The sequence below is a fragment of the Geotrypetes seraphini genome, chromosome 3 (genome assembly GCF_902459505.1).
Source record: "Geotrypetes seraphini chromosome 3, aGeoSer1.1, whole genome shotgun sequence".
In the NCBI taxonomy this organism is placed as follows: Eukaryota; Metazoa; Chordata; class Amphibia; order Gymnophiona; family Dermophiidae; genus Geotrypetes; species Geotrypetes seraphini.
The window spans coordinates 405,852,212-405,865,361 of NC_047086.1; the positions used below are offsets into that span (position 1 = coordinate 405,852,212).

The 13,150-nt window shown below is 45.0% G+C and overlaps 1 protein-coding gene across 1 annotated transcript in view; it reads right to left on the bottom strand.

Annotated features, from left to right (window-relative positions):
• Positions 1 to 263: 263 nt before the first annotated feature.
• STUM (stum, mechanosensory transduction mediator homolog) overlaps positions 264 to 13,150 on the bottom strand; it is a 106,723-nt gene continuing 93,836 nt past the window's right edge. The window contains exon 4 of the mRNA XM_033937150.1: positions 264 to 1,705. Within this exon, the coding sequence (XP_033793041.1) occupies positions 1,671 to 1,705 (35 nt within the window). The 3' untranslated portion in view covers positions 264 to 1,670. The remainder of the gene's footprint in view (positions 1,706 to 13,150) is intronic.

Sequence of the window (13,150 nt, forward strand, 5' to 3'; positions counted from 1 at the left end):
AGCTATTGAGCCCAGTGAAGTATAACAGAGGCAGAGTGAAAAATCTGGAGTGGAAATAACCCTACTGTCTAGAACAGTGGTTCTCAACCCTGTCCTAGGGACCCTCCCCCTCCAGCCAGTTGGGTTTTCAAGATATCCCTAATGAATATGCATGAGAGAGATTTGCATACCTGTCCATTATATGCAAATCTCTCTTATGCATATTCATTAGGGATATCTTGAAAACCCGACTGGCTGGGGGGTCCCCAGGACAGAGTTGAGAACCACTAGTCTAGAATGTCTCACCTATTGCACTGGAAATTTGTGTGAGGCTGAAGGGATTTTATTCCAGAGTGCTCTTAATCTATCTGGGTTAAGTTTGAGTTTCATAGATTGAAACCAGGAGGAAATTCAAAAGGAAAAGACCAGCAAAAGAATATGCAGACAGATAAAAGTCAGGTGCATTGCTAATCAAACAATTACATTACAAATGTACCCTTACTAGCATTTCTAGCTGTACCAACAGCAAACTACAAGCTGTAATTATAGTGGGAGTGAACACAGGGTCTCCCACTGTGCTGCTGCACAGGAGACATCTTGGTTTCCTAAAGCAGATGGCTGGTATCTTGCACTCTGGATTGACATTATAGCCTGGTAGAAAAGTTACCAAACACCTGGAGACACATTTTAAAGCAGCTGTCTTAGTCCAACTGTAACCTCCAGCAAAACCATTGCCCGTCTTCATCAGCTCGCCTAATGTCTTCTACTGAGGGCATGAATATAACCTGTGTCTGCCTTTCCACTTCTTAACTTGCTCTGTGAAGCACTTTTAGGATATGAAACAGGTTATACTGAAGAAAATGGATTCCCCTAGAAAGATACATCAGTGTGCATGCATGCATTCAATTTCTTGATCAACCTGGCAACTATGATGCTCTTTTGGAACTCGCTAAAGGAATTCCAAATTGGGACGAACACGAGAACATTCCATGTCTTCATTTGTCCTGACTTGTGGTTTTGAAGTCATTCTACTTAACTGTAGCTAAACATAGGAGGCTGTCAAGTGACACAACAGGAAATGTACACTAGGGAGGAAGTAAGTTTTGCTTCTCTCCAAAAACTGGTTCCGAGCATTAGCGGCTATTACTCTGCCAACATCTGTATAATGCAGTTACAAAAAAATACATTTAAGCATGTCCAAAAGAATATTATGACATCGGTATCATATAACTAGTGGAGATGGAGCACTGAAAAGAAGCCCGAGCCAACCCCATCTAGTTGTTCTTCGTTGCAATATCAGTTCTGTCCTTGAATCTATTTCCCAAGGCTGGGAAATGCATGCTGATGTTGAGGGAGGGGCCGGTTTGTTGTTGTTCTTTCTGCCTTCTGTGCTTAGAGAGATGTCCTGGACACGTGAATCTGGGATGCAGTTAGGGACAACTCTTCAGCACCTAACAGCTTTGTCCAGTTCAATACCTTCAGAGACTTCCCCACTACGATGTTGATCTATATCCTGATAGATTTCGTAGTTGGTTTGTTTTTTTCACATCCCTCATTTGGAAAGGTCAACACCTCCGAGGTCACCATCGGCTCATCCCATCTGGTTCACCATATACATATATATAAAATAAAGGGCTACGGTTGACTCCCTCTGATAAATCTCATTTGGCATCATCTTTAATCAACTCCAATTATAGCTGATGTGGAATCCCCTGATCCTTGTAGCCTACAAAAAGACAACATATTATTTTATTATAAAAGACACAATTTACTAAGCCTTTTTATTTTGCCCCACTAGGTCAGAAATAGCCAATTTGTGCTTTTGGCCCTCAATAACTCTTGCATGACTGAACATGACCCATCAGATGGCTTTTCTCTTTCCCATCTTACCTGCGCAGTGAGTCCTCTTACACTAAATTTAAGATAGACTTGAAAACTTATCCTCCCCCCCTCCATATTCACCCACAGTGGCCAGACCTTTTAAAGAGGTTGTGGATATTCAGTATTGGTATCTAGATCGCAACCAGCGCTGAATAGCTGGGAATAACATAGTCGATGCTACTTACCGTAAGTGAATACAAATAATATTTAGACTGGAGTATGGCTGAGTAGCAAGATTATGTTAGGACAGCCTCTTTTATAAAGCCAGGCTAGCAATTCCCGTGTGGCAAATGCAACACAGCCCATTCAATTCCTGTGTGCCGCATCACATTTGCTGCGCCAGGACTTGCTACCGCAGCTTTGAAAGAGAGGACCTTAGTCTAGCAGTTATCTGGTTAGCAGGCTGGATATCACCACCAATTGGGTAAGTGTCATCTCCACCTTGAAACCACCCTGGCACTCTCTAGACAGTGCTGAAGCAGTGTGGATTTTCAGTGGCAACGGGAATTTCATTGGGTCAAAAGATTGTTTCATGAAAGGAGAAAGCATAAGGTCCAGGTCTTACACAGGTGATGGTTTTTGAAGCGAAAGTCTGATATTGAATAGAGACCAGAGCCCAATCTAGCAACATATAACCCTGTGCTGGCCTTCCGTCAGCCACCTAAGCAAACTCCCTAAACAAATCAACAAAGAAGAAATGGCACACATCCTTGCAGTGTGGCAAGCTACAACTGCTGAGCACATCTCATACAGGAAAACAGTCAACATAAGGGGATCTTTCACATGCTCTTCTTCTAATGTGGTATGAAGCTCTCCCTCTGTATTTGTGGGGGTTAGATGCAAAGCCAGCCCGCAAATAGGGAAAAATCATGAATCAATTTTTGGGCCGGCTCTGACCCACCACCGCCTCCCCGGACCTTACCTAATGGTGACACGGGGCAAGAGTGATTGTCCTATGCTCCTGCCCCAATGGGAACTCACGGCAGCCATTTTGATGACTGCTTTGCATGGGGCAGGAGCATAGGACGATTGATCCTGCTTCATGTCGCCACTAGACCACTAGGTAAGGTCCGGAGAGGTTCGGGCAACCTGCAAAAAGAAGAAAAAAATCGTGAATCTGGAGGGAGAGCTGTATATCATTCAGTGCAAAAAGTGGAAAGAAGGGTGCTGCATTAGTGAAACAGGCCAGATGCTAAAGACTAGAATCAACTTATATAGATATCATATTAAAAATTGCAATGCCAACCAGGATATCACCTCTGTCGGACAACACTTTGGAAAAACTCATCACTGCACCAGGTGAGAATACTTAAAGGAAATGTTAAGACAATATAAGAATGTTAAGACCTTTGAAATTAAAATGATGAAACATTTTGATACCTACTAGTAGAGAATGACACGGTGGCGGTTTACCCGCGGCTACCGCGTTTAGCCGCGGGTAACCCGCCAAAAACGGGGAATGAAAATTAGCAGCCTCTGCGGGGACGGGGACAAGGCCATCACCGCCCCATGGAGCGGTGAATGGTCTTGTCACCGCAGTGAGGCATAAAGGATTGTGCGGTCCCCGCAGCCCCACCCGCACGCCGGCTCGATCGTTTAACCAGCTTCCTCTCTCCACCTCACCTTAGTTTGCCGGCTTTCTTTTTTGGCGACCGGAACGCTTTCAAAAGAGCCGCGCATGCATGGCTGCTCAGTATTCAATCTTCTGCTCTGACCCAACCGGAAACAGGAAGTTGCAGCAGAGCAGGAAGATTGAACTTTGAGCAGCCGCGTGTGCGTGGCTCTTTGGGAAAGTGTGCAGATCGCCGAAAAAGAAAGGCTGCAAACTAAGGTGAGGACGGATATAACCATTTTCTGAAGCCTGTTAAAAATGCCAAGGAGATTCTCTCTTCAAAATTCCAGGGCCTGCGGGCTGCTTGTCATTTTGTATGCTGTCAAAATCTTTGATGTACCCCAAATCTTAATGTCGGGCTATGAAAAATGCTTAGCTCAATTTAAGCCTCTCGCAAAAAAGGGCTCACCACTGTAATTAAACCATTAAATTCTTGTCTACGCTTCACATAGAGAAAATTAACTTCCCACCAACCTCATTTTCTACTTGAACATGATTTTTTGGACATGAACACAGTTCAGCTGCAATTACTGCAGAACTATTCATCCCTAGTTGCTAAAAGATTTGGGACATTAAGACAGCTTAGAGTTATTCAAAATGGGAGTGAAAGGGAAAAGGATTCTGGGCCAAGGGGATGAAAACGGAAAGAAAACCCCACAGCAGGAAAGAAAGGGGAGGACAGGCAGGTGAGCCAGATACTGGAAGCAGGGGGGGGGGGGGGGGAAGAAAGAGGGAAAAAAGCTAGATGGGGTTGAAAAGAAGAGACACACTGGTATGGAAGAGGAAGATAGGGGAAATCTGGACACAGAAAGGTAACAGAAAGAGGGGAAATTATGTGCATGGGGCATAGGGACAGAGACATAAAAGGGACATGCCATGGGGATGGTATATGGACACAGGGGGGGCAATGACAGATACATAGGGGAGATATTAGAAATGGAGAAAATAGGAGCACAGAAGCGAGATGGTTTGTGGGGATGGGACAGGGACCGAGCTCGCAGGCTCCAGTGGCTTGCACAAATTACATTGTAACGTGCCATGAAAATAAGAGGGAGGAAGGTAGATAGATAAGCCACGTGAGAGGAGCTGAAGGGTGGTAGAAAGGAACAGATGATAAAGGAGGGAGGGAAGGGTGGTGGTGGAAAGGAATAGGACAGACATTGAAGGAGGGTGGAGAGGAACAGACCCCGAAGGGAAATGTGGAAGACAGAGTGGGAAGAAGACAGATGCCAGACTATGGGGGAGCGGAGGGAAGAAGATGGGTGCTAGACCAATTGGGGGGGGGGGTGAAGGGAGAGGCACAGTAACAGCAAATGGAAGACGTAGAGAGAAGACACACAGTGGATGGAAAGAATTGAATGAGAAGATATGGAAAGCGGAAACCAGACAACAAAGGTAGAAAAAAAATTATATTTATTTTTTGCTTTAGTTGTGTTGATAAAAATTTATAAACAAAGCCCTGCCAGCTGAACATCTCTTTCTCTAGTTCAGCAGCCAGAACTTTGATTTATAAGAAAGGAATAAGCTAAATATTACAATACTGAGGCTTATATGGATGCAGCGGGGACGGTGACGGGGCGGTGAAAGGGATGACGGTGACGGGGCGGTGAAGGGAACGGCGGTGACGGGGCGGTGCAGAGGATGGTGGGCCGGGGACGGGGCGGTGACGGGGACAGATTTTTTCCCCGTGTCATTCTCTACCTACTAGCCATGACTTAACAAAGACCTTGGCTTTCCTTTCACACTTCAAAGAAATTTAAACTGCTTTGTCATTTGTCTCCTACTTACCCTTACCCACCCCTTCCTCTTCCTGTGAAACTGTCACTGGAATGCTTCCATGTTTCCCTTATATATACAGAATTTGTCAACATTTGCTTATTTCAGATCTGAAGAAGGGGCTTACCTTTGAAAGCTAATCACAAAATGCATTGTTAATCCAATAAAAAAGGTATTATCTTATTTCCTTAAAAAATGAACTAACGTGGCCACCACACCATTTCCCTCAACATATAATACAAAAGGTGTACAACAACACATTTAAACATAGAAACATAGAATATGACGGCAGAAATGGGCCGACAGCCCAACAAGTCTGCCCCCTTGAGAACCCTCCCTCCAACTAGTCTGCCCACTCAAGGACCCTTCCTCCCTGGAGGCCCTCCTGACAGAGGTGCTACAGGCATTGCAGAATACCATTTAGTGGCCCACACACAGAATACCAGATGGAAAATCTCTTCCACTTGAAGGCTTAGCTAGGATTTCTGTCACCCCAAAGTCTCAATAAGCTTTGAGTGATTTACAAAACGGAAAAAATGAACATCCGACCTGAAAAATTATATACAAAGACTGCTTGGGGCATGCATCGGGCCTTTCCGTATGACCGAGGAAGTTGCATCAGAAGGAGTGGGCTGGATCAGAGGGAAAGGCTCAGTGCAGGTCACGGGGTTGTTTATAGAAATTAGGACTAGTTTAAATGACTTAATACAGTGTTTTTCAACCTTTTTACACCCATGGACCGGCAGAAATAAAAGAATTATTTTGAGGACTGGCATCGGTCCGTGGATCACCGGTTGAACAACACTGGGCTAAGTCTTGGGCCAGACCCCGCCCATCTCTATCCAATCTCCACCCCAGACCCTGCCCCCATAATAGTACTAATTGCACCTTGCACGTCCTGTGCCTCATCTGGAAGCCTTCCCTCTGACGTTGCAATGTCAGAGAAAAGGCTTCCGGTTCAGGTGCAGGATGCTCGTAGGAGCCACTGCCCGTGGCTTTGTGCACTGAATCAGTTAGGAAGAGGGAGCTGGCTCGAAGATCGCTGCATCAATCGCACCGTGGACCGACGGTTGAAGAACACTGTTATGGGCCTGATGCACGTGTGGCCCTGTGGACCGGCACTGGTCCATGGACCGGTGGTTGAAGAACACTGACTTATATACCACCCTTCAAACACTTGTCAGCACACTTGTACATATACATGAAGCACATCTAAGCTATAGAATGCCATAAAAAATAGGAAATGGCAAAATAATTCCTTATATTATATGCATATTAAAACCAAATTATATCAAATAAACTACAGAATTAGATTTAAATGAAAATCACTCTCTAAACCAATTCCCCAAATGCTCCTCGAACAAAATAAGATTGCAATGTTAATTTAAACTCTTTCAAAGAGGGCACTAGTCAAAGCTCAATTGGGAAAGCATTCCATTAGGCCAGAGCTTGTTAGAGCTTGTAGTTAAAACTGGAAAATTGAGTAACAATGGACGATTTCAACTACCTCAATTTTGACTGGATAAATGTTACATCAGGGAATGCTAGGGAGGTAAAATTCCTGGATGAGAGTTCAAGCTCCAGCCTCAGCATCCTGAGGTTGTGGGTTCAAACCCATGCTGCTCCTTGTGACCCTGGGCAAGTCACTTAATCCCCCCATTGTCCCAGGTACATTAGATAGAGTGTGAGTCTCTAGGACAGAGCACCTGAATAAATTCATGTAAACCGTTCTGAGCTCCCCTGGGAGAAAGATATAGAAAATGGAATAAATTAAAAATTGGTAAAATGGTTACTGCGGATGGGCAGACTAGACGGGCCATTTGGCCTTTATCTGCCATCATGTTCCTATGTTTCAGGAATGAACATGAAGGGGAGCTATTTTAGATCTAGTCCTTAGTGAAGTTCATTGGGAAAATAGTGATGATCACGTGATCCAATTTGAGCTCATGTGTGAAGACAACTACTTACCAGATTTATTGACCACACAATCCAAATGACCTTGGTGGTTTCCAAAGCATTCATAACATAAAATGATAAACAATTACATTACATATAAATGAGGAAAATTGTTAAAAAGAAACTATGTTGTTTAAAAATAATAATCATTTATTTTCTTATTTACTCCCCAACCAGAAGTTTCGGGCAGTTCACAGCAAGAGAAGACACAAAATACAGTGGAATTCAGTGGAATACAATATGATGCAGTATAAAATAATGTGAAATCATCGCATAAATTTACTAAACAAATAGGTTTTTATCGATTTTCTGAACGCAAGGTAAGATTGGGATTGGGCAATTAGAGGACACAGCCAAGAGTTCATTTTCCTCACTTGAAAAGCCAGAGTTTTGTCTAAGAAACTTTTAAAAAGACATGTTTTCAGAGCGGGGTACATAAACATACATTGATGAAGCCCAGAACAGATGTATTCCACATATTAACAAAGGTGGAAAGAAGAGCAAACATCAGCCAGCATGGTTAAAATGTGAAGTGAAAGAGGCAAACCCCCAAACCCCACATCCTTTGAAGATGGGAAAAGGATCCAAATGAAGAAAATAAGAAGCAGCATAAACACTGGCAAGATTGATAAGGCTAAAAAGAATATGAAGAGGAACTTGCCACAGAGGTACAAACTCACAGTAAAAAGAGACTATTTACTTACCCTGGTAAGCTCTTTTCCAGTAGATAGGTGAGACATTCTAGACAAGTGGATTATGTCCCAATGGCTGCGTGCCATATGCAGAAGGAATCCAATCCGGATTTTTTTCTGTGTGCTCTCTAGCTCCTCCTGCAGTTAGTACTCAAGCACTGAGAGCCATCTTACAAATATGAAGTAGAGACACCCATGGCAATGAAATCCATAAAGAATTGTTCTGCTTAAGAATTAACATGCGAACATTAACTGTAAATGGGTAACAAATGCATCAAAGGAGCTCAGAAACAACCCCTGTAGAAAACAGGAACATATATACAGTCTTCCCAGCCCAAGAAGCATAAACCGCCAGGAGACAGGTGCAGGAAGGACAAGGTGGGAGTCTAGAATGTCTCACCTATTTACTAGAAAAGAGCTTATCAGGGTAAGTCCATAATGCAATGGGGGAGACATTCAAGACAAGTGGACGTACCAAAGCAGTCCTAAAATGCTAGGAGTAGGCTAACTGCGCCAGCCCGTAAAGACCCAAGTACCCTATCTCGCCACTACATTCACTCTGGAAAACTCGGCAAATATGTGCAAAGATGACCACATTGCTACCATGTGGAATCTCCTCAAGGAAGACCGCATTAGCTTCGGCCCACAAAGAAGCCATTGTCCTAGTAGACTGCGCCTTATCGGAGACAGGAGACTGTGTCCCGGACAGAATATAGGCTGACGAAGTGCCCTACGGATTTATACGGATATCGGGGCCTTGGAAGCAGGAGCACCCCGCTGGACAGAATGAACCAGCACAAACAGATGGTCCAAGAAACGAAACTCATTAGTGACCTCTAAATAGCCAAGAAGCACTCTGCATACATCTAGTTTCCTCAACATGTAATTCTGTTGCTTAGAACCCGCAGGCTGAAAAACAGGCAAACGCACTTCCTGATTAACATGGAAAGTCATAGCCATCTTTGGCAGGAAAGAAAGAACTGTGTGCAAGGAAAGACCAGACACCGAGAATTGGAAAAATGGCTCTCTACAAGAAAGAGCCTGAAGTTCTGAGACATGTCTCGTTGATGTAATAGCAACCAGATAGACAGTCTTGAGAGACAAGGCCAAGAAGGAAGCATTCCAAATAGGCACAAAGTGAGCTTTGGAAAGGCCAGACAGCACCAGGTTGAGGTCCCATGAAGGGAACGGTAATGTAATCAGTGGTCTAATGCAAACAGCCCCTTTCAGAAATCTGGCAAAGGCAGGGTGAGACGCCAAAGACTAATGATTGTCCCAGGCTCTGAAACAAGAGAGCCCAGCCACTGGGACTCGAAGGAATGCCACAGTGACACCTTTATCTAGTCCAGCCAGAAGAAAGGCAAGAGACACCGAAATCAGAGTGGAATACTGCTCCATCCGTTACTGGTCACACCAGTGCTGGAAAGTCTTCCATGCCTTAGCATAGGCAGACACAATAGTCAACTGCATAGACTCGAGAAGTATGGCAATAACTACCTCCTAATAGCCTTTGTGCACAAAGCCATGCCGTAAGAGCAAAACAACCTGGGTCCTATATGGAGACTTGACCCCAAGAAAGCAGGTCCGGTGGGGTGTGGAACCGAAGACCACGACCCCTGCAAAGACAAAGCAGATCTGTGTACCACAGCCTGTGAGGCCAATTTGAAGCCACCAGAATGACATGGCCCGATGGGTCGCTATCCACCAAATGACTCAGCCTATCATTGGCCAGGAAAAACAGACATACAGGAGAATTCCATGAGGCCATGGCTGCACAAGAACCTTTGTAGCCGGGCTTGGATCTTCAACTGAAGAATCAAGGCATCTTCTTGTTCAGTGCTGTGGCCGTGAGGATGAAGCGGGGCCGACCTCAGCGCTGTACTTGCCCATATCCAAAGCCTGTCTGCTGAGGAAGTCGTCAGGAACAGTATCGAATCCCACCACATGTGCTGCAGAAAGCACCTGCAGAAGACATACCACCCACAGAAATAGAAGGCGGACCTCCTGAGCCAGAGAGATTCTCTTGGTCCTTCCCTGGAAATGGACATAGGCCACTGCCGTTGCGTTGTCGGAGAAGATTGACTGCTTGGCCTTCTAGAAATTTCTGGAAATGCACCAGAGCCAGCATCTGTCACCACTATGACCCAGGAGTCAATCCTCAGCAGTACGACCCTGCAGAGCGACTGTGAGAGAAGCCACCAAGCCATGCTGGCCCGAGCCTCCAGAGTCCAGGGAAGACTGGACTGTAACGCATTCTTGTGTGGAGCTCAATGAAAGAGGAAGGCATGCTGCAGAGGTCACCTGTGTGCTCTCGCCCAAGGAACCACTTCCAACATGGCTGACAGGGACCTTAGAACATAAAGACAGTCCCATGCTGATGGAGCTGGATCCTTCAAGAAGGAAGAAACTTTGAGAACACAGCTACTGTCTTGTTGCCTCTGGAAGGTAGACATGGCCCGCTGCTATGTCTAACAGAACACCCAGGTATTCCAGAAACTGCATGGGCATCAGGCAGCTCTGTCTGGAGCTCACAATCCAACCAAAGTCCTCCAGAATGGGGATCACCGAATCCACTGTATGGCAACCCTTGGCCAACGTGGGAGCTCTTATCAGACAGTTGTCCAAGTAAGAGCGTACTGGCATACCCATGTTCCATAAATAAGCTCCTCCTTCAGAAAGAGAGACGCATATCAGCAAGAGAGCCGCATATCAGCTCCTCCTCCAGTCCAGCAAGAGGAACCCATTTTCCAGGAAGAAAGACGTCAGCTGGGAGGCTGAGTTATTTATTAAGGACCTTTTTGGTATTTAGAGTTTTGTCTGAGTGAAGGAGTTAAGTAGCACCGTAGAATTGACTTGAGAACAATTACTCAAACAACACTTGATATAATTTAGAAGACTCTCAAGACCCTGATGCAGGCCTGTTGGCCAAAACATGTACATGTTGCCAGTTCAAAGGGTAGAGCCGAGAACTGGCAAAGATATATATATTTTTTCAAAACACGAAACTGCAAGTATATGCGGTAGGCTGGAAATATCAGAATGTGCAAGTAAGCTTCCGTGAGCTCTAGAGGCGAGGAACTCTCCAAGAGCCACCATTGCAATAATAGATCGTACTGTCTCCATGCGAAAGTGTAGAATCATGAGAGCCACAATTACGTGCTGGAGATCCAGAACAGGCCTCCAATTGTTGGAGCTTTTCTTTGGTGATGTATAATGGCTTGCACCTTGAGCGCTGTGGCCGGTCAATCTGCAGGAGAGTCCACAAACTAATCCGTCAGAGGCCAGGTAATTCCAATTTGAAGCCTGACTGAAGAATGCTCAAGACCCACTGGTCAGATGAAATGTGAGCTCAGGCCTGCAGGAAAAAAGAGTCTGCCCCCTATACCTTGGCCTGGTGGCACTGCGCCTTTTTGCAGGGAACGGGAGGCAGATGGCTGGGTTCGCCTGAAGCCAGAGTACCGCTGTCGGGAGCTCTGGGAAAATCTCTGAGATGTAGCAGTAATATAAGGGCTGAATTGCCTGGAGCCACAAAAAATTAGAATGTTCAGAACCTCTACAGGTTCTGGGTCTGCTATCCAGCAGGGACTTAGGGTGACGGTCCATCACAGAATTCCTTCCCCATCCTTTTTTTCTTCTTAATTTTATTGTAACTTTATTCCCTTCTCCCACCTTTCCTATATGTTCCTGCATGTCAAGTCTGTCCTCTCCCCTCAAAAAATTTTAAATTACATTTTGGTTTTTTTAAACTTTTGTTGTATTTAACTATCATAAACCGTCTAGACACATGTGATGGAAGGTATAACAAGAAATTATTAAACTTGGAAGCATGAGGTCGTCCAGGCCCTTGCCAAACAAAACTGCTACTTAAAGGAAAGCTTAGCCAAAGGAGCCTTATGCGTGGAATCAGCAGCTCATTGTCAGATCCAGGGCATCCTGTGAGCAGAAATGGAGTGCGCTGGCACCTTAGCCAGTAGTCACATAAGAAGCCAAAATAAGCTGAGGAGGAGGTTCCACAGCCTTAGTTTCCTGAGCGGCTCAGCTGAGACAAACAGGGGCGAGTGACAAAGGACGCCATCGAAACAGCTGCATCAAAAAGCATCTGGAGGAAAACATCCACCTGGTGGTTCTGCATATCCGTAAGTACCACACCACCTGGGAAAAGAAGTGTGTGTAGTCACCTCCACAATAAAAAATAAAATCCACCCTAGGCTGACACAGAAGCTGTTGGCACTCCTGTGCAATCGGATAAGAGAGAGACAAGGTCCACGCTATCCTAAGAGTTCCTTCCAGAGAGACAGTCGGCCTAGCGTCGACGATTCGGAAGACGGTATCCCGTGAAGATACTAAGGGGAAAAAAGGCTGGGAAGAAACAAGGGACAAATTCCAGGAGTCAACTAACCCAGAAGTGGAGGTTAGAAAGATTGTAGCAAAAGAGAAGACACCAAAGACCGAAGCACAGGGAAAGGAAATGAGGACGACAAAATGCCAGGATCTAAATTGCATATATGCTAATGCAAGGAGCCTAAGAAACAAAATGGAGGAACTAGAAGTCGTGGCCAATGCAGAGGACATAGACATCATTGGAATCTCTGAAACGTGGTGGAATGAGGAAAACAAATGGGATACAGCACTGCCGGGATACAAGCTCTATCACCAGGACAGGTCAGGACAGAAAGGAGGAGGAATAGCCCTATATGTAAAAAAAAGCATACAATCGACAAGAATGGACACAGCGGAGACGACCAACAAACTGGAATCGCTATGGGTTAAAATACCGGATAGGAAAGGGCATGAAATAAAGATGGGCCTATACTATCGTCCACCCGGGCAAACCAAAGATATCGATAAAGAAATGGATGCCGAGATGAAGCGAGAATGCAAAAGCGGTTACACGGTTGTTATGGGAGACTTTAACTACCCCGGGATAGACTGGAGTCTTGGAAGCTCAAGATGCGCTAGGGAGACAGAATTCCTGGAGGCTATACAAGATTGCTTCATGGAGCAGCTTGTTAGAGAACCGACGAGAGGAAATGCCACTTTGGATCTAATCCTAAATGGGTTAATGGGACCTGCAAAGGAAGTGGAAGTAGTGGAACCGTTGGGAAACAGCGATCATAATATGATCAAGTTCAAGGTTGAAGTAGGAATACCGAACGGAAAAAGAACCATAGCGATAACTTTCAACTTCAGGAAAGGAAACTATGAAGCAATGAGGGAAATGGTAAGGAAGAAAATTAGGAACACTTCCAAGAAA